Here is a 21,911-nt window from a genome sequence, read left to right as displayed (position 1 = left end):
ATCTTTTCTCCATACCCTCCCCAATTCTATTCAAAGAGAAATCAACATTTTTGATTTTCCCTAACTGGTAAGAAATGGTATCTCTGTACTTTTACATTTGAAATGTCTTATTAGGAAGTTTGACTATCTTCACATGCTTAGTTGGCATGGCAACTGTGTCTCACCTTTGCAGCTATTTCCCCTAGTTGTTATTTCCATAGACCTAAATAATGTACTCATGTGGACATTTGTTGATTTATCAGCTTTAGACATTATCTATTGATTTTTGCTCCAATAAATGAGGATTTAGTGCACTTACAGTATCCTCTGTCTTACATGTCCTCTCTCTTTCCAACCTTCCTTCCTTCTCATTCTATTTATGAAAAAAAAATATTATCAGCTTTCCACTTATGGTAGTGATATGTTTTCTTTTTAAATAGACTTTATTTATTTATTTATTTTTTTTCTTTTTGCGGTATGCGGGCCTCTCACTGTTGTGGCCTCTCCCGCTGCGGAGCACAGGCTCCGGATGCGCAGGCCCAGCGGCCATGGCTCACGGGCCCAGCCGCTCCGCGGCATATGGGATCCTCCCAGACCGGGGCACGAACCCGTATCCCCTGCACCGGCAGGCGGACTCTCAACCACTGCGCCACCAGGGAGGCCCTAGACTTTATTTTTAAGGGCAGTTTTAGACACAGTCAAATTGAGCAGAAAGTACAGAGTTCTCATAAACTCTCTGCTCCCCACCCCTGCTCAGCCCCTCCCCCATCAACATCCCCCACCAGAGCGATCCATTTGTTGCGATAAATTGAAGCTACATCCACACAATCTTATCACCCACAGCCCATGGTTTACGCTACGGTTCGCTCTTGGTGTTGTAAGTTCTATGGGTTTGGACAAATGTATACTAACATGTATCCATCAGTATAGTACCATACACAGTATTTTCACTCTACTAAAAATCCTCTGTGCTCCGCCTATCCATCCCTCTTTCCTCCGTAATCCCTGGCAACACTGATCTTTTTACTGTCTCCATGGTTTTGCCTTTTCCAGAATGTCATATAGTTGGAATCATACAGTATGTAGTCATTTCAGATTGACTTCTTTCACTTAGTAATATGCATTTAAGTTTCTTCCGTGTGTTTTCATGGCTTGATAGTTCATTTCTTTTTAGCGGTGATTTATATTCCATTGTCTGGATGTACCACAGTTTATCCATTCATTCACTGAGGGACATCTTGGTTGCTTCCAAGTTTTGGCAATTATGGATAAAGCTGCTATAAACATCCATGTGCAGGTTTTTGTATGGACATAAGTTTTCAACTCATTTGGGTAAATACCAAGAAGCACGATTGCTGGCTTGTGTTGTAAGAGTGTATTTAGTCTTGTAAGAAACTGCCAAAACTGTCTTCCATAGCGGCTGTACCATTTTGCATTCCCATCAGCAATGTATGAGAGTTCCTTTTGCTCCACATCTTCACCAGCATTTGGTGTTGTCAGTGTTCCAGATATTGGCCATTCTAATAGGTGTGTAGTGGTAGCTCATAGTTTTAATTTGCATTTCCCTAATGACATGATGTGGAGCATCTCTTCGTACGCTTATTTGCCACCTGTATTTCTTCTCTAGTGCGTGTCTGTTTAGGTCTTTGGCTCGTTTTTAATCCAATTGTTTGTTTCCTTGTTGAGTTTTGAGAGTTCTTTGCATGTTTTGGCTAATAGTCCATTATCAGATGTGTCTTTTGCAAATATTTTCTCCCAGCCTGTGGCTTGTCTTCTCATCCTCTCTTTTCTTTTTTTTTTTTTTTATTATACTTTTCTTTTTTTCTTTTATTTATTTATTTTATTTTCCTTTTTTGTTTTTGGCTGCGTCGGGTCTTAGTCGCAGCACACAAGATCTTTCTTTGTGGCACGCGGGCTTCTCTCTAGTGGTGGCGTGCAGGTTTTCTCTTCTCTAGTTATGGTGGCACAGGCAGGGCGTGTGGGCTCCGTAGTTTGCGGCACGCAGGCTGCCTCAGTGAGGCACCCGAGCTCAGTAGTTGTGGCACGTGGGCTTAGTTGCCCCAAGCATGTGGGATGTTAGTTCCCCCACCAGGGGTCGAATCCGCGTCCCCTGCATTGGAAGGCGGATTCTTAACCACTGCGCCACCAGGGAAGTCCCTCTTCTCATCCTCTTGAGTGATACAAGTTTGTAACAACAAATAAATCATTTAAAAAATTTTAAAAACGGGTCAACTTAAGGATAAATATTCAGGAAATGATAGTCAAAGTGGTAGGAATATAGCAAAAAAGGAAGGTGTATCCACGGGACTCACTTTTGGGCAATACTGACGATACACAAAGGGCCTGCTACACAGCCTGGCTCGCAAGCTGCTTACCTGGCAATTATGATGCCCGTTATTACTATTTAAATAATATTGGCAGCTACTGTTGCTCCTATTGCTATTATAATTATGGCATAGCGGCTATTACTGTTATTATTCCTATAACAATGCACTATTGTTATCTATCATAATGCATTGTTTTGATGAACCTCTGTATCGCTTCTAACTCCCTGGAACCTGGGGGCGATGGGGAACGCTGCAAAGTTGCTGCGGTTATTATTACTATTATCTTGATATTTCACCTCCTCAAGCCGCGCAAAGTTTGGATAGGACGAATGGGGGTGGATAACAGTTCCGTGACAGGTAGGAGGTGGGTCTGGGGAGGGGTCGGGCCAGGAGCCTCCGCCCCACAATGGGGCGGGCCGCTTAGGGTCGGTCCCGGTCGGCCTCCGGTCCCCAGCCTGAGCCCGGCTATGGCCCCGCGCGGCGCGGCGCCGATCCTGCCGCTGGCGTTCGCTCTGACCGCCGTGGCCGCGGTGTCCTGGGCACGGGGACCGTCGGGCACGCTTTGGTCCCGGCAGGGCTGCGCCGCGCTGGGCCGCTGCTGCCCGGGCCGTGACCCGACCTGCGCGGCCCGCGGGCCCCCTCGCTGCTTCTGCGATCAGGCGTGCAGAGAGGTCCGGGACTGCTGCCCCGACTACGCGCGGGCCTGCCCAGGTGCGCCCCCGGGAGCACGTGGCATGGGCGGAGCTCCCAGCGCGGAGGGGTGCAACGATACAAGGAAGAGAGGAAGCCGCCCTCGGAGGGGGTTCTGGACCTGGAGGGGCGCAGGAGCAAGGGGGACGGGGACGCTCAGGACACCAGGCGAAGAGTGGGGCTGGAAAGGTGCGCGCGGAGAAAGATGCTCGGGCCATGGACGCCGCTGCGCGAGTCTGGGGGAGGGGGCGGAATGGAGACGGATGCGAGGAGAGTAGAGGGGGCGTTTGGGAGGAGAGGGTGCGAGAGGCCTCCCCTCGCGCGGGACTTGGGAGGACCGCGCGAGGATGGAGGGCTCGTGGAAGAGGCGCGCGAGCCAGGCGCTCGGGTGAGGGACGCAGGGCCCCCAACAGAAATAGGCTCGTGCGGGCACTGAGGGGGGCGAGAGAGGAGGGGGCGGAGAGAGCAGGGGGCGCACTCGCTAAAGGAGGGCGCACGCGGCTGGAAGGGGTAAGAGGGAGGAGGGGGCGTATGCGATCATCAGGGCTCGTGAGGCGTGGAGGGGTTGCGGAGGCGCAGAGGGCGCTTGGGTGCCAGATTTAGCAAGATGCCCAGTTAAACTTAAATTTCAGTTAAATAACAAATACTTTTAAAGAATACGTATGTCCTCAATATTGCACGGGCCATACTTATATTAAAACTTATTAGTTTTCTGAAATTCAAATCTAACTGGCCGTCCTGTATTTTATCTGGCAACCTTAGCTGGCGGAAGGGCGTGGGGCATAGGGAGTGCGAGTGGGGAGCGGGATCACGCATCACATCGCGGGCAGGGAGGTCACGAGGCAGATGGAGGGGGTGTTGAGAAGCCGAGAGAAAGGCTGAAGCCTGGAGAGGGTTTGGAGTGGAGGGACGCTGAGAGCAGAGAGAGGAAACGGACTGGGTGGTCCGGGAGGGGCGGAAGAACTGGGTGTGTGTGGGGAACGGGTTAAAACTTAGGTGAATGGGGGTGGGTGTGAGGGGGTTGGGATGGGATGTACTGATCCCTGGGCAAGTAACGCCCAGGCACTGCTCCCAGTGCCAGCCGTGGCCACCGGCCCAGGGTCTAGGTCATTCCCTCTAGAGACCACCCCCGCCAGAATGGTATCCACCATACTTTGAAATTAGGGTCCACTTTTGTTGAGCCCCCAGTGGGGAGGACTCCATCCTTTTAAAATTCCAGGAATAACCTTTTCACACCCATTGGACACAAAAATCTAAATTCTGTCACCTTGTCAAGCGGATATGATCTAACTTTCCTTTGTCAGGGAGAAGAGTGATTGATTGGACCCCTCTACCTGGAGATATCAGTGGAGCTTCCTTCAGGAACTTGTATTTAAATGAGGGCAGCTTTAAAAAAAATTCAAAATTGAAGGGATCCAACATTTATTGATCACCAACCTACTCTGTGGGCTGGGTGTCTCATCCAACCTGATTACTGTCTCACAGCGCTCTGGGGCTCTGGTGTATAATAATGTCCCTGCTCAGCAGATGGGAAGAGCGTGGCTCAGAGGGGAGCAGGCTTTGGCCGGCCAAGGTGATCCAGTAGGATTTGGACCTGGCGATCCCCTTTCTTCTAGCGCCTTGCTGCTTCTCACAACTTTGAGTGGCGAATGGTGGAAATTCAGGTAGCAGAGAGGAAAAAGTAATTTTGGATGTGCTGTCTTCCCAAATCATAGCAAATGAGACTCGCCCAGATTAAACTTGCAGAAGGACCATCTCGGGAACGCTTCTGTACTCATCTGCTTTCCGTGCAGAGAGTGCATGCAGCCGTGTGGTCATTCAGAGTGTAGGGCTGAGGTTCTTGGTTCAGCTGCACCCACAGGGGCTTCCCTGTCACAGGGCAGGAGTGGGGACCCAGGAAGGGAACCAGGCAGAGGGATCAGTGACTTTCCCACGGTGTGATTTTGATCCGCGCTGACAGAATCACACGATGTTATCAGCTCCCTGGGAGTTCCCGTTACATAAAGAGCTTGGGCTGGTGGGCCCAGCAGCCTCAAAGCTTTGCCCACCTCTTTGTTTTGCTCCTCTGGGAAGGTGTCAAAAAGGCAGTAAGTCTAGGATCTGCCCCCTTGTCTAGGCTGGGCAGAGCTGAGGTCTTATGAATAGAGCCGGGAAAAGCTCACTTTTCCACCTCCCAGGGGAACAGAGTACAAGGGGACGTGGGGACCAGTTAGGAGGCAAGAGAGGTTTTTTCATGAGTGATTCAGGCGATAAAGTTGACTAGCTTCCGGAATTGATTGTGGTAGAGGGAGGTGTTGAGGATGGCTTAAAAACAAACAAACAGGGCTTCCCTGGTGGCGCAGTGGTTGAGAGTCCGCCTGTCGATGCAGGGGACGCGGGTTCGTGCCCCGTTCCGGTAAGATCCCACGTGCCACACAGCGGCTGGGCCCGTGAGCCATGGCCGCTGAGCCTGCGCGTCCGGAGCCTGTGCTCCGCAACGGGAGAGGCCACAACAGTGAGAGGCCCGTGTACCGCAAAAAACAAACGAACAAACAAACCACTAACATTTACTGAGTACTTATTACCTGCTGGGGAGGTACTGTTTTAGGTGCTTTAAATAAATGGTCTCCTTTAAGCCCCATAACAGCCTGATGGAATACATAGTGTTATCACACCCATTTTACAGATGAGGCATGGAGACATGGAGAGGTAGCGAGCTACTCTGACTTGCCCAGCTATTAGGCAGTAGATCTAGGATTTGAACCCCAGCAGTCTGGCTCCAGATCACAATACCATATGGTTGCTTGAGGGTGGGAGGACTTAAGCCTGTCGCAGGAGGGAAGCTCGAGCCCTCAGGTGAAACAGGAGCCCTTGACCTTGCCCACCTTCCGTTCAATTACATTGCTGGCCACCTGCTATGTGCCCAGCTCAGCTGGGACCAGTGGGGGCCAGAAAGAAGGGACTCTGGTCCCCCCTGAAGCTTATATTCTATTTTTGGGAGACAGGGTGGCTTGCTCCGTTAGAGCAAGCGGAGGCTTGGAAATGATTGGTGAGGATGGGGTGGGGTCAGGAAGAGGGTGGGTCTGGAGCAGCTAGTAAAACCTTCAAGGATGGACACCATTACTTCATGTTTTTCAAGTTCCTTACTGAATGTTTTCAAGTATTTTATGCTCCTTAATTCTTACTTCAATCCTGTAGGGATCAAAGTCCCTCCTTATGCATTTATGTGTTCATTGTGCTAGTCAGTACTCTGAGGGTTGTGATACAACTCGTATTACTTAAGCTAATAAGGGGATGTATTGGGACAGGTAACTGAAAAACAATCCATGGATTCTGACTTCAGGCATGGCTGGATCCAGGGACTCCAAGGATGTCATCGGGACTCTCTTTCCACCTCTCAGCTCTGCTTGTGTTAGTTTCAATCTCAGGCATGCTGTCACCGAGTGTTGATAAAGACAGTACCTAGTAGCTCCAAACTGGCGTCCCTAGTGGAATGAGAGATCCTTTTCCTAGTTATTCCAGCCAAACTCCTAGGGATGGTTCTCATAGGCCCAGTTTGGGTTGCATGCTCATTCACGATCCAATAAATCACTGAGCCTAGGGAGAAGGAATATGTCACCTGGTCATGTCTGGGTCATATATGTACCCAGTCCCAGGAATGAGAAGGTGAGGTCAGCCCTACCCAAACTATGTGGACTGAGAGTGGGGAGGGTTGCTTCCTCAAAAGAAAGCCGAGGCGGTGTTACCAGAAGATGGGGGTAAGGAGGCTGGGAGGGCAGAAATGACAGCTGCCCACTTCTGAGCTGTAGCGGACCCTGCATTTCAGGGAACTCGAAGTAAAAGTGTGCTGAGACATCAAACAGGAGGAAGAGGAGGCATGGGGTGACTGTGGATGCACTGGGGAAACACATTTTTAGCCACTAGTGTTTACAAAAGAACTTTGTGAAAACACCTCAACAGGAGATGGAAACCAGTAAAGGATTTCAGGTGACAGGTCAGAACTGCATTCCAGAAAAATCCTTTTGCTAGACAGTGAGGAGGATGGACAGTCAGGGGGCTGGGCAGTGAGGTTCAGAGAAAAAGGTCACGTTTGAATTGTCCAGAAAAGCACTTCCTGCTGAGCCTGGGCCTGTTGGCGGCAGGGCAGAGGGATCCAAGGGGACTGTGGGAAATTCAGCCTGGCTCCAGCAGGCTCTGCTGACGTGATGTTATCTGGGTCTCCAGGGCTGGAAGAGCAACCTTAAAAGCTCCTCGCATCTCCCTCTTTTTCAGCTGCACTGATAAGCTAGAATTTCTCCTTTACTCAGAAAAAGGTGGGATGGCCTTTGTTTTGAGAAACACTGCTATCTGGTGGTACCTTTCTGGAATGCCAACTTGCGGTCACATTTCCTTTGTGGTTGCTAAGGCACAATTTGCTCATTCAGAATTCACTGACTCGTTACTTACTGGGTCCCTATGTGTCAGGCACTGTGTTTGGTCCTGGAATTCAGCAGGGAACAAGGCCCCTGCCTCCACAGAGCTGACATTCTAGTTGAGGAGGCTGACAAGGTATCAATAATCACATGAACCGAGGTTGTGACCCTAGGTCTAGGTGAGGTGTGATGACAGTTCCCTAGGGGTGTCAGCTGTGCATGCTGCTTGGTGACATCACAGATGCGAGTGACATGGAAAGAATATGCGTAGGGTGGCATCTGCCTAATTTTCTGCAAAATCTCTCACCTGCCTGGCAGGGGATCATGGTGGGACTTTGGAAATTCCCTTGGTCCGGCTGCCCATCCAGTACCTGAATCTGGGCTGCCGTCTCCTTGTCAGTTGTCCAGCCACCCTGTGAACACTGACACTAAACTCACTTTTTCTAGTAGATTTTTTTCTTTTCTTTAAAAAAAATTTTTTATTTATTTATTTATTAACTAAGAGCAGGTTGCACCTGGTCTTAGTTGTGGCTTCTAGCTCCTTAGTTGCAGCATGTGGGCTGCTTAGTTACAGCATGCATGCGGGATCTAGTTCCTTGACCACGGATCAAACCCAGGCCCCCTGCATTGGGAGCACGGAGTCTTAACCACTGCGCCACCAGAGAAGTCCCCACTAGCAGATTTTTTATTGTAGATTATACTCTCTCACCTGGACAACTGCAGTAGCTGTTTTATTGGTTCCACTGATTCTGCCCTGACCCCCATGCGGCAGCTAGAGACATCCTATTAAGGTCACTCCTCTGCTCAGAACTTGGCAGTAGCTTTTCTTCATGCTTCGAATAAAGTCCAAGCTCCTTACAGTAGTCATCAAGGCCCTGTATGCTATCACTGCCCGCCTCTGTCTGACATCACTTCCTGCCACTTTCCTTCCTGCTTTTTAGGCTCTAGCCACACTGGTCTCCTCACTGTCCCTCCAGCATCTAACCTGGACTCTGCCTCAGGCCCTTTGCACTGCCTGTTCCCTCTGCCTGGAACACTTCCCCTCAGATACCTATACAGCTCCCTCCCTTACCTCCTCAGATGTCCTTTGTCATGGAGGCCCCCCTTGACCCCTCTATCTAAAACAGTTTCTTGTCGCCCTGCACCTGCCACTCTTACCCTTCTTTGGATTTTCTCAGAGCATGGATCGCTAGTTGAAATTACCTCATATACTGTATTGTTTCTTGTCTGTTTCCCCTACGGAATGTCAGCTCCTCCAGGGCAGGGGCTTTTTCTGCTTTGCTCCTCTGTGTTCCCGGCACCTGGGCCACTGCTTGGCATGTAGTAGGCCCTAAATAGTTGTTGAATAAATGCAGAGAGTCCCCTGTTGTATTGAGTGTTTACCGTCTTTCTAGTGCTTCACATCTGTCATTGCACCAATTCTGTGGGACTATAGCTGGAATCCAAGCTTGTGTGACTCCAGCGTCTTGGCTTGACTCAGATATTCAGTCTCCTTAAGCTCCACTTGCCTCTTCTGTGAGATGGATTTGACAATAGCGCAAATACATACATACATATATATATATATATATATATATATGTAGGAGTTGGGGTTCTGGCGAGTGACAGGTGGTACGCCCAGAAGAGTTGAATGGAACATAATTTGACAAGGGTTCCATTCGCTATGGTGTGGGCAGGAGGAAGTGGTGTTAGAGGAGCCTGGTGAGGGCAGGATCCATGGCTGAGGGGCCCCTTCATGCAGGACTGAGGGTGAGGTGGGTGAAGGGGCAATAAACACCTGGGCTGCACCCTCCTCCCCATGGGTGCCTCACTGGCTAAACTCAATCAGCGGCTAGGGGGCCTCTCTGATGCACAGGCTTCCCTGGGGGGCCTAGGGCACAAAGAAGGACCCTAAAGTTGTGAGGATTACATGAAGTCCGGGACTTGACTTGCCTGGTCCAGCAGCAGTGACATAATTGACATCGTTATTAGGTGGGTGTTGAAAGCAATAGATGATTGTTAGGCTGTCGTACTTTATTTCCTCCTTCTCTCATTCCCCTGAGCATTTCAACTCTGCTCAGAGTTGAGAGCCATGCCAGGAGTATGTGACTTCCTGAGGTTCCAGAAGCAACACTGTCTGTTTTTACAACACAATCACCTCCTTCCCTCAGTTCAAGGATGTACACTTTTATTTTTTTCTTCGCATTTTCAAGTTGCTGAACTAGGATATGTCTCATAGCTGGTGAATGTTTGTCATGAGGACAGACCTGGTCTTTCTTGTTCCCCACGGTGTCTCCAGCACCTAGGACGGTGCCCGACTCACAGGAGATGCTCGGTAAATGTTTGTGGGATGAGTGAACTAACTCTGACAGCAGTAGTGCCCTGTGTGTGCACAAGTGTCTGTGTGTGTGTGTGTGTGTGAGAGAGAGCGAGAGCGAGAGCGCGCGCGCGAGAGAGAGAGAGAGAGAGAGAGAGAGAGAGAGAGGGAGGGAGAGTGACTGTCAAGGCCTGTCAAGAAAGGCTTGACAATTTCTTTCTTTTTTAAAAAATATTTATTTAGTTAGTTAGTTTGGCTGCACTGGGTCTTAGTTGCGGCACGCGGGATCTTCTAGTTGTGGCATGAGAGCTCTTAGTTGCAGCATGCGGACTTAGTTGCGGCATGCACGCGGGATCTAGTACCCGACCAGGGATCAAACCTGGGCCGCCTGCATTTGGAGCATGCAGTCTTACCCACTGGACCACCAGGGAAGTCCATGGCTTGACAATTTCTTGTCAAGAAATTCTCTCCCTGGGAAAATCCGAAGATCCCACGTTTTGGCCAGATGGCCTTCCCTGTCTGGTTTGGCCCAGTCCTGGTCTGGGACTGTGGACTTGGGTGAAGAAGCTGAAGGTCTCAAAGGCCACATCATCAGAAAATACCTACTCACTGGGCCCCTGACTGTGGTAGCACAGGGAGCATCTCATGGACATGGACGCCCAGCAACTTCCTTCTTTTTTTATGATGAAATATTTCAGACCTAGCCCAATGTGGAGAGAACAATATAATAAATCCTCATGAAAAGCTAAGAAATAAGCCTAGATGAATACCACTGGAGCTTCTGCATTCCTTCCCTTTCTCCTCAGAGGTAACTGCTATGCTGAATTTGGTATTTATAATTCCTGCGGAGGGGTGTGTGTGTGTGTGTGTATATATGTATATATATATATATATATATATATATATACACACATATATATATTCAATGTATATAAAATATATACAGGGCTTCCCTGGTGGCACAGTGGTTGAGAGTCCGCCTGCCGATGCAGGGGACACGAGTTCGTGCCCTGGTCCGGGAAGATCCCACATGCCGCAGAGTGGCTGGGCCCGTGAGCCATGGCCGCTGAGCCTGCACGTCCAGAGCCTGTGCTCCGCAACGGGAGAGGCCACAACAGTGAGAGGCCCATGTACCGCAAAAAAAAAAAAAAAAAAAAAAAAAAAATATATATATATATATATATATATATACACATATATACAGTCAGTTCTCATGATGGATGGTAGTTATAGTCTATAAAATCCCTGAACGCTGAATTGACAAGTACTGAACCATTGCTCCTAGAGGAAATATGTACACACCTATCTCACACAGATTATAATCTTCAATCCTAAAAACAACTCATTCTCGTAGATTCTCTTTTAAAAAAGGGAAGAACAAGATTCAGAGGTGTTAAGTGACTGGCCCTAGATTGCCCCACTAACAGGTGTCAGAGCTGGAATTCAAACCCCGTCCTCCTGGTCCCGGAGCTGGAGCTCCTTGAGGTGCACCACACAGCCACTGGCTCCCTCCATCCAAGAAGGCAGATCGGGGCCTTGTTTGACCTCAGCTGCAAATGTGCATGTTGGGTGACTCAGAATTTTTGCTGTTCTGCGTATGTCTGTGCATGACTACAAAAGCGCCTCAAATATTGGTTTGGGGATTACAAATCAATTTTTAGCAAATAGGTAAATTCACAAATACCAAATCTGTGAATAGTGAAGATTGACATATATATACTTAGGTATATATATCAATACAATATCATATATATGTGATATATACATGTATAGTATCATATATATGTAATGTATATGTATATTATCTATATGAATTCTTAAACACTATATAGCACTCTTTTGCAGTTTTTAAGACTGTATCTAAATAGTATCACACCAGAAATAGCTTCTGCAAGAGGCTTCTTTCCATCCACGTTGTTGCTAGTGGAGTCATGGGTTCGTTTCACTGCTGCAGAGGAATAGCTAGTGTTTACTGAGCACTTGCTGTGTGCCAGGAGTGAACCCTTTATATGTCACATCTGGTTGAATCCTCAAGGCCACACTATCAGGTGAATATTATTCTTATACCCATTTGACAGTGGAAGAAACTGAGGCACAGGGAGGTGAAATCAGTTGCCATAAGTGCCTAGGAAATGTTAATTGGAGGAATGGGTGATGGAAGCCACTGGAATGATCGCCAACAGGATGATGGGTAAATAAAATGTGGAATTCTAAGTTTAGGTCGACATATACAAATTTGTCATAGAGAAACTTTTAAGGCACACATGGATTCAGGTTTGCAGAAGTTCTGGTGCTCACTGTGGTGTTTTGGGGGGTTCAGCTTGTGGGGAAGGTGGACAAGACCTGGCCGCTGCCCAAATTCCATAGCAGTTGTCCTTGGAGATGCCACCTTCTCTTCCAGCGGTCTCCTGTGTCGTGGCAGAGTGGAGCGGCTGGAGTCGCTGTGTCAAGCCCTGCCAGGTCTCTTACCGTCTCCGCCAAAGGCATGTCCTGCAGGAGCCAAGGAACGGGGGTGCTCCCTGCCCCCCATTGGAAGAGCGAGCTGGCTGCGTGGAGTACTGGAGCCACAAGGGGGTGGAGTGCCAACAGTCCTTGCGTGAGTTGGGGTGGCCCTGGGGGTGGCTGTCAGAGGGAACAGCCTGGCCTGACTGCAGGGCCCTCCATAAGTTTCCGTGTGGGGTCTGAGTTTAGGGTGGGACTTTGTCTTCCTTTTCCCTCATCCCCCTCCTCACGCTCTGAATGAGGTAAGATGCTCTGACTTCCTCTAGGCATCTCGATGTCTTCTTTCTACTCATCTCCCATTGTGGATCAGTCAGGGCTTTGTTTAAATGAAGATGATAGGAAACCCATTTTAAACTGACCTGAGCAAAAATGTGTGGCTCATGTAACTAAGATCTCAGGGTCTGCATTCAGGCATGGCTGGATCCAGGAGCTCAAGCAATGTTGCCAGGAACCTCTCTCCATCTCTCAGCTCTGTTTTCTAATGAGTTGGCCTCATTCTCAGATACATTCCCCTTGTAATGGTCTTTGATAGCTCCAGGCTTCCCTGCAACCAGCCTAGCAGCTGGAAGAAAAGGCCTCTTTCCCCTTAGTTTCAGCAAATGCCCTTAGTTTCACCAAACCTTACCGTAGTGTCACCCTTCTGTTTTAAATTCTCCAATAGGTATCCCACACCCTCATGAAGCCCAAACTCCTCATCATGGTCTACAAGCTCAAGTGCTCTGGCTCTTACCTCCTGTGACCTCATCTTCCTTCTTCTGTCTACATTTTACAGGATCATTCTGATCACTGTGGGGACAGCAGACTGAAAGGGGTCAGAGGGCAGTGGGGAGGCCAGGGAAGAGGTGACTGCAGTGGTGCAGGCAAGAGAGGAAGGTGTCTGGACCAGGATGGTGGCAGTGGGGTGATGAAAGAGGGAATGTCATTTCCTCTGCCTGAAATCCTCCTCCCTCTCCTTTGCCACCCACATCTAACTTGCCTGGTTCATCGTTTACTGTGTAGATGTCAGTTTTCTCCAGGAAGATTTTCCTGACTGCCCCTACTATCTGCCATGCACTTGGCCACATTACTTGACTCTGTGAGGCCAGTGTTACTATGCATTTTACAGAAGGGGAAACCAAGGCTCAGGGAGGCACAACACCTGCCCAAGATACATGGCTCATCGTGCATCATTTTATTCAACGCTGACAATAACTGTATGATATAGGTTCTAGTATTATACTCATTTTGCTGATGAGGAGACTGAGGCTCAGAAAGGACCAAGATCACTCAGCTATAAGAGGGAGAGCTGGAACCAGAGTCTCGGCTTCTCTGGGGCTCTCCTCACTGCTCTAGGCTACGCCAAAAGCAGCACTGGATGTTGGAAGAGAAGAGAAAAGGGAAGTTGTGTATTAAGTGTGTTACCTTCTCTAGATCACAAGCATTAATTAGTTCAACACCATATCCTTGATTCAGCCCCATAACTCAGGGAATGGGCAGGGGTAGGGACTTCTTTTGGTTCTTTTTCCCCCTAAGGAATCACCAACCTCTCATGGACTGACCCTCAATTTTCCTCTGCATTCTCCTCTGTCTGCTCCAGGAAGGAAGAGGCTTGGAAGTTGGCCCAACAAGATAATTTTATTAATTCATTTATCTGTCCATACCTCTGTCCACCTTTTCTTCCATCCGTACATTTTCCCACCTATTCATTCATCTATCCGTCTGGTTGTTTTATCCCTTCACCTGTCCATCTACTTATCATGTCTTCATCCATCCTCTTTCCATTCATCATCTCTTCTATCATCTCTGTCTCTCCTTTTTTCCATCCTCCCATCTTCCCATTTACTCATCACCCATCCATTCTTCCTTTCTGATATCATTTCAGCCACGCATCCATCCATTCAGTTATTAACTCATCTCTTTTTTTCTCACTCACTTATTCATTCATCAAAATCATTCATTTGAAGAACTTTTTATTGAGACTCACTCTACAACCCACTGTGCTAAGCCCTGAATCCAAGAGATAAATATGATCCTGCCTCCACCATTGCATAAGGGGTACTTGTGGAGACTGTCTACCCAGTTACAAGACCCCACAGTCTCCTCAGGGCTACCATAGACATGACTCTGACACCAGGAGTACCTAATCATGCTTCCTGTGGTGTCCTAGCCTTGGGGGTGGTGGTGCTGGGCTACCTGACCCTGTTTTCTCCTTGGCCCACAGTCCCTGCTCTGATAACCACAGGCAGCTACGGGAAAGAACGAGAAAAGCGAGGTGTCCCCAAGAAGCAGGAGACAATAGGGTAAGTGGAAGCAAACGAACCCAAAGTCAAACTCAAATTTGTGAACCTTTTTCCTTGGATTAGACTTTCATCATGTCTCTCTCTTCCTTTAATAGCTTTAACATCTCCCCATTTCTTGTCCTGTTACATTTGTAAACCCATGAACATGAACTTTGAGTCCTTAATGATTGGTCTCTATTCAGCTTCATTCACTTACTCATTCACCCAGTGTTTATTGTTTATACGACAGGTATGTTTATGTTATTTATATGGGTTAGGCCTTGGGGCTACAGCAAGGAAGAAAAAAGGACAGAAATACTTGTCCTCATGGTGTCTGCCTCACAGGAGGCAGGCAATAAACAAACACATAGCCTGTCCAATGGCTCTAAGTGCTACGGAGAAAAATGAAGCAGGGAAGAGGGTGGGTGTGCCAGGGACATCCTTGTTTAGAGGAACTAAGATATTGAAGAGGTTATCTGGGGGAAGAGCATGATTGGCAGAGGGAATAGCAAGTGCAAAGGTCCTGAGGCAGGGCATGCCCGGTGCTCAGGGGTCAGCAAGTAGTTCAGGCTGGAATTCAGGGAGAGTGAGAGAGAGTAGGAAAGATGATATACTGGGGGGAGGAAGGTGGTCAGATCACACAGGGTCTATAGGCTGTGGTGGGAAGTTGGGTATTTTCTCTGCATGAGATGGAGTCGTGGGAGGGTTTTGGGCAGAGGAATGACAGGATCTGACTTAGGTTTTCACAGGGTCCCTTTGGATGCTCTTTGGAGAATGGATCGTAGAGAGGCAAGGAAGGAACCAGGGAGACCAATGCGGGGCCTACAGCAATGGTCCACATGAGAAATGAAGGCGGTTTGGACCAGGGTGGTAGCCCTGTGCCTTTGAAGCGTGGATTTCAGGGATGGAGTCAGACAGTGTGTTGCTGATGGTGGTGATGAGGTCAAGCTTCTAGGACAGTGCCTGGCACATGATAGATACTCAACAAATATTTATTGAAAGAATAAGGTCTGAACTAAGGCAGTGCTAAGGGAGATGGAGAGGAGAGCTCTATTTGTTAGGATTCCTTTCACTGCAAGGCACAGAAACTCAGCTCAAACCGGCTCAGGTGAAAAGGAGAATTATTGGTTCATATAACCGAGAGGGAAGTTTTGAAATAATATTACTTCAAGCATGAACTGGAGCCAAGAGGTCAAATAGTATCAGGACTCCCTCTCCCCTTTCTGCCTTCACATACTGGCTTCATTCTCAAGCAGGCTCTCTCCCTGTAGTAGCCAAGATGCCCACGAGCAGCCCCACATCCTCCCAGCTTAGCAGCCCCAGCTGACGGGGTCCTTCCTCCCAGTCTCATTGTGTAATTTCTGGAGGAGGTTGATTGGTCCTGCTTGGATCCTAGGCCCACCCCTGAACCAATCACTGTGACCCAGATGATGGGACCTCTGATTGGTCAGCTTGAATCATCTGTCCACTCTAGGGGCAGGTATGGGGAGCCAGGACCAGGCATCCTGATTGATTGCCCCTCCAAGACCACCATGTAGGGTGAGGACAAGAGTTCCCCAGATAAACCACCAAAAGGGCAAGAGAAAGAACGTTGGGAAGACGAAAATTCCAATTATCACAGGCTTCTGGCAAGGACAGGTTCCTGAGGCGTTCTGGGGCAGCTGAGAGGAAAGGGCTCTGGGCTGGGAAGAAAACTGTCCACTCCTTGGGGTTCCCAGAGGCTTCAGCCACCAGGGGGCAGCAGCCCCACACAATAACCTCCTGGGGTCCTTGACAAGCTGCATCTCTTCCAGCAGGGGTTGCCATTTACCACTACTTGTAGAAAAAGTTGGGTGGAAGTAAAATTTTAGCAAATTGGGTCTTAATTCAGATACTCCAGAATGGGACAGTTATTTAAATAATTCTTGCAGTGAATCTTTTTTGTAAAATAGGATCTTTTACAAAATGTGGTGGAGTGCTTATTGAGGCTTTTGGGGTCAGGCGGGTTCCATTTTAGGCACTACCACTTATTAGCTGTGTGACTCTGGGCAAGTTATCTTTCTGCTCCTCGGTTTCCTAATCTGTAAGCTGGGGCCAAGATCTACCTTGCAGGGTTTCCCTATTCCATTGGACCAAATGATTCGGCAAATTTTTGTCGAGCCAGGTCCTAGTCTAGGACTTGGACACAACAGTGAACAAAACAGATACAAATTCCTGCCTTTGTGGAGCTGACATTACTGCGGGGGAGAGAGGTGAGAAGTAAACAATATAATCTTTTGGATAAGGTGTTTGAAGAACTGGCCCATGGAAGCCCTCAATGATGTTAACTTGAAAAAGCAGGAGCCCAGTCTCCTTGATGCGGATCGAGTTGCCCAAAAGGTTTCTTCTGTAGCAGGGAGAAATTGTATCAACCTGAGCCTACATGGGGCTAGGTACACAGTAGGTGCTCCATAAATGCTCACAGGTGTTTGGGGTGGTGTCTTCCTGTGTGGCTGCAGGTACTGCGTCCAGTTCCGGCTGGGGCCCGTTCCAGGGAGCTGCCAGCAGGTGAGGGCGCCCCATACCCAGTGGACAATGTATCTGACCCAGGGCCACACAGTTTGTGTGAGGTGTGAGTGGCCTGCCCAGGATGCCAGGAGCCGGCGCTGCTACGGGGATGGTGGAGGGGCCGGAGGGTAAGCCGTGGAACTCGGGCATGGGGAAGTGTGACTGTAGAGCCTGGGGCCTCTCTGCAGCCTGAGAGATGAAGGTGCCCAGGGAGCGGGAGCCTGTTTCCTGGCCAGGGCGGGGTGCAGGAGGGTTCTGATCCCAGTGTCCGAGGAGGAGCAGCTCCTGCCATTTCCAGCTGTGTGACCTTGGGCGATCTCATAACCTCTCTGGACCTCAATTTCCTTATCTGAAAATGCAGATAATAAGAGGACCTCCTCATGGGGCAATGATGAAAGTGAAGTGAGATTGTGCAAGTTGAAGAGTTAGCATAGCTCCTGACATCCAGAAAGTACTCAAGCAAAGGGAGCTGGTTTCATTGTTGGATTCTTACAATTCCCTTAAAAGCCAAGTTTGGTTACCCTCATTTTATAGATGGAGCAACAGAGGCTCAGAGAGGCATTGTGACTTAGTCAAGGTCACACAGGATTTGACCCAGATTTGGCTGTTATCATCCCCCTAGACTCCTCCCTCAAGGGCAGATGTCTTGGAAAGCACTTAGCATTACAATAGTAGCTAAAGTTTATTGAGTGCCTACTATGTGCCAAGCATTATTCTAAACTCTATATTCATTCATTCATTCAATACATATTTGTTGAGCACTTACTACTGAGCATGTGCCAGACAATGTTTTGGGTACTGGGGAGATGCAGTGAACAAAGGAGCTGTGGTCCTTCTCTTATGGAGACACATTCTGCTGTGAGGAGGCAGACATTAGGCAAGTAAATCTGTAATTTGTCAGATGGGAGATAAGTGTTAGGGAAAGAAAGCAGAATCGGGGAAGTTCTGGGGATTTTTTTTTTTTTTTAAGGAAGGTGACACTAAGGAGTTGACATTTGAACAGAGTTCGGAAGGAAATGAGGGAGGTAGACATGTGGAGGTTTGGGGGAAGGGTATTCCAAGCAGAGGGAACAGTAAGTGCAAAAACCCTGAGGCAGAAGCGTGCCACCGTTGAGGCTGGCATGGAATGAGCAAGGGGGAGCGTGGAAGGAGGTGAGGACACATTGACACACAGGATGCCCTTGAAACACTCCAAGAGCCCAAAGTGGATACTTTCGGGATCCTCTCCTTCTAGATGAGGAGACTGATTCACAAAGAGGTGCCCGAGGTCACACACCTAGCAAGTGGCAGAAACAGGCTTTGAACCTAAATTGCTCAGACTCCTTGGCCAAGCTCTAAAGACAAGTCTAGACTGTTTTCCACTGACTGTGCTTTTCCATGCAGGGATGATTAGACTGTAGGAATAAGAGCTCTCTCTGGGGTCTCTCCAGGGAGTTCTCCCATTTCTAAGGATGTTAGTTTCCTGACTTTTAAAATTGAGCAGCCCTGCTCACTGTAAACCTAGAGCAGGGAATGCCAGTGCCTGTTGGGGTGTTAGGGACAGATGTATCTGAACGAGAGGCATTGGGACTGCACAGATCTGTGTTCAAACCCCACTTCTGGACCTTACTAGGTATGTGACTCTGGGCAAACCCTTCTTACCCTGACAGTCCCCACCACTCAGATGGTGGGAAGGATCCTGAGCCCTTTGCACAGCACCTGGCTCCTCGTAGATGCTTAGTAGTGGAAGCCGCTCTTGTCATGTTTAACCTATAAAATGGGTATAATAATATATGTACTTTGTGAAAATGACATGTGATAAATGTGATGAACCTGGCACATGGTAGGTGCCCAATAAATAAATGGCAGACAATAGGGAGGCCCTCTCAACCAACCTTCCTCCAACCTCTACCCCCCACCACGTACTCGTCCTACACCTGAGATTCTACCATTAGAGATTCATTCTTTGGACTAGATGCTCACTTATTAGAGCCTCAGTTTACTTATCCATCTTTGAATAAGCCTTTCTAGCCCTAAAACTCTGATTAATCCCAAACTTCTCTTTTTGGATGCAAATACTCCAGGAACATGGCACTTTGGTGAGGCTGAGATGAGGGTCGCAGGGACTGCGGCCTCTACCAGGCATGGGTGGGGATGGAAAGCAGAGCCAAGTCTGCGCCAGGCAGGGGCATCTTTCCCTGCTCCCACCCCAGCCAGGCCAGGCTCACAGAACAGGTGACGGAAGGTCTGACTGGGGGCATGAGCTCACCAGGCAGGACTGGGCAGAGGAGGAGGATCAAAGTGAGGATGGAGACGAGCTGCCAACCAGATTCTTTCCGTGGGCAGCTGGTGAGGGCGGGCATGCAAAGGGCCCAACCCCGGGGAGGGTTAGCCTGCCATTTGGGGATTTTAGGACGGTTTACTTAGCATGAGAAGTGTCTCTGAGTTTGGGACAAGCAGAAGGAATACCTGCTATAGTCATGCACCTACTGTGTGCTGGGCACCAAGTGGGTGCTTTAGATGTGAGCTCCCACTCAAGTCTCACAAGCCCTGTTGAGACAAGGGACATTCATTCCATTTTATACACTGAGGATGGCAATAACAATGGTAACTTTAAATGCTATCATCTGTGAAGTGCCTATTAGGTGCCAGGCACTGTGCTTAGAAGCTTAGAACAGCGCCTGGCACATAAGACAATCTGTGTGCATTATTATTGTCATTATTTGCATTTTTAAAAGATGTGAATTATACCTACAGAGAATTGGCTAAAACATATATGAACAGGTTAATAAATGTTTGCAAAGAGGACACATCTGGGTAGTCGCCACCCAGGCAAGGAACAGAACCTGGCTAGCCCCCCAGTCCCGCCCCCAACCACAGCCCCTCCCCTCCCCTTAGAGGAGACCACCATCCTGACTTTTATGGTAATCCACTGTACAGTTTTCTTTATAGCTTTACTCAACTCGGTGCAGATCCCTAAACACTACAGTTTAAATTTTTCCCCCCAAACTTCACATATGTAAAGTGGTACCTTTTAGAATTCGACTTCCTTTGCTCGACATGCGGTTTGCAAGGTCTGTGCACGTGGCTGCCTTGTAGCACTGGATCGTTCATTCTTGTTGCTGAAATGGTTAGCTATTATTGTCATGATCATTTTTACTTTCTCTGCACACAGCATCTCATCAAACCCTCCCAACACTTCAGAGGGGCGGAGATTATAGTTATCTGTTATTCATTGAAGAGCCAGAGGCTCCTAGGAGCTGCGTCGTGAACCTCCCCACCCCACCATTCCAAAACCTTTCTTAATCACTCCACTCTGTTGCCTTCCAACAGGAGGGAAAGGGGGGGCGGTGGGCAGGGAGGTTAAGGATGTCTTAGTGTCGCCAGACCCTAAGAGCCAAGTCTGGATTGCCCCGGGTGGCCTCTAGGGTCAGCAGTTCTGCGGCCAGCCCAACTTCATCAGGCACAGTAGACACAGGGCCCAGTGCCCACACATGTTCAGGCTCCACAAAAATGCTTTAATTTTAACCTCTTAAAATCAGAAGAAATAAGATGTAATAGTAGTGAAGATCTGATACTGACTCCAGCCCGGATTATATTTATCTTTTTATAATGCAGTTGTAAACTTTGATTTAAAATATTTTTGCATGGAGAAGGCGCCCCCGAAAGCAAATATCGCTGGCTCCCAGGAGAGTCATGACGCCGCTGAAGCAGCCCCATGTCTTGCAGGCACCAGCTGTCGCTGTGGCAAGCAGCCGGCCACCCCCGGTGCCGAGGGACCTGGGAGAGGCTTGGGCAGCTCCGGGACTGTTCCTGCCCCGAGGTCCACAGCCTCGTCTTCCTCTAGCAGCGGTGACCCCCGTCTGTCCAGAGCCCTTCTTTCCAAAGCCTCCCTGGGTGGCAGGGAAACCCCCAGGGCTTGGGATCCTCCAGGACGAGGGAGTGGGAGAAACCGGCACATTTGAGACTGAAGGAACAAGCCTTGCCCTTATGCTGACACTGAAAATAGCTTTATGTTTCCACTGGGTGCCAGCTGAGTCACAGCCTTACTGCCATCTCCCAGGGCTTCCCAGATTTCATCTCCTAAATACACCCTTCTCCATTTTGCCCTATTTTCCTTACCTGTACCTTTTTCTTTTTTTTTTTTAATTGCGGTACGCGGGCCTCTCACTGTTGTGGCCTCTCCCGTTGCGGAGCACAGGCTCCGGACGCACAGCCTCAGCGGCCATGGCTCACGGGCCCAGCCTCTCCACGGCATGTGGGATCTTCCCGGGCCGGGGCACGAACCTGTGTCCCCTGCATCGGCAGGCGGACACCTTTTTCTTTTTGACACCCCACCTCATCCTTTTTTTTTACTTAAATAAATTTGTTTTAAAAGGAAGCTTATACTTACATATATGTGTATAAATAGGAAATGTTTTTTTAAAAAATCACAACTAGAAATGAAAATAAATAATAGTAGCAAACATTTATTAAGGTACAAGTACTGTAGGTACAGTGTGCCAAGCCCTGTCCTGGCCCTTTACACATACTGACTCACTGGGATCCTGAGTTAGGTTCAGTTATTATCCCCATTTTACATGGGCTGAAACTGAGGCACAGAGAGGTTAAGTTACTTGCCCCAGGACACAAAGCTAGTGAGTGGCAGAGTGGGGAGTTGAAACCCATGAGCTCTACCTACTGCTAAGATTTTCTGCACTAGCAGTATATCAGCTCCAGGAGGGCAAGGTTTTTGGTCTGTCTTGTTCCCTGCTGTGTCCCCTGTGCCTAGAATAGCGTCTGGCACATCATAATGCTCAATAAATATTTGTTGAATAGATGAAATGAATAGGTGAGTGATCAGTTGCCATAATTAGAAGGCAATCAGAAAAACAAACACAATGGAAACCAGACAAGTCTGGTGAGGTATTGTTGCCCAAGGAGCGGAGCACGAAGCCTGTTCTCTCGTTATTCAAGCAAGACA

At 48.6% G+C, this 21,911-nt stretch overlaps 1 protein-coding gene across 1 annotated transcript; it reads left to right on the top strand.

The window, feature by feature from the left end:
* Positions 1-2,773: 2,773 nt before the first annotated feature.
* On the top strand, positions 2,774-20,795 carry LOC309816692 (somatomedin-B and thrombospondin type-1 domain-containing protein-like; the record flags this gene model as incomplete). The annotated part of the gene is made up of 5 exons (XM_082644479.1): positions 2,774-3,017; positions 12,085-12,279; positions 14,386-14,464; positions 16,921-17,097; positions 20,678-20,795. The coding sequence occupies 5 exons, from the start codon at positions 2,774-2,776 to the stop codon at positions 20,793-20,795; spliced, it is 813 nt and encodes a 270-aa protein (XP_082500605.1).
* Positions 20,796-21,911: the final 1,116 nt, after the last annotated feature.

This window comes from Mesoplodon mirus, assembly GCF_964341445.2.
Source record: "Mesoplodon mirus genome assembly, chromosome: 15".
Lineage (NCBI taxonomy): Eukaryota > Metazoa > Chordata > Mammalia > Artiodactyla > Ziphiidae > Mesoplodon > Mesoplodon mirus.
Note: the sequence above shows the minus strand (reverse complement) of the source record. Positions and strands in the feature narration are given on the sequence as shown.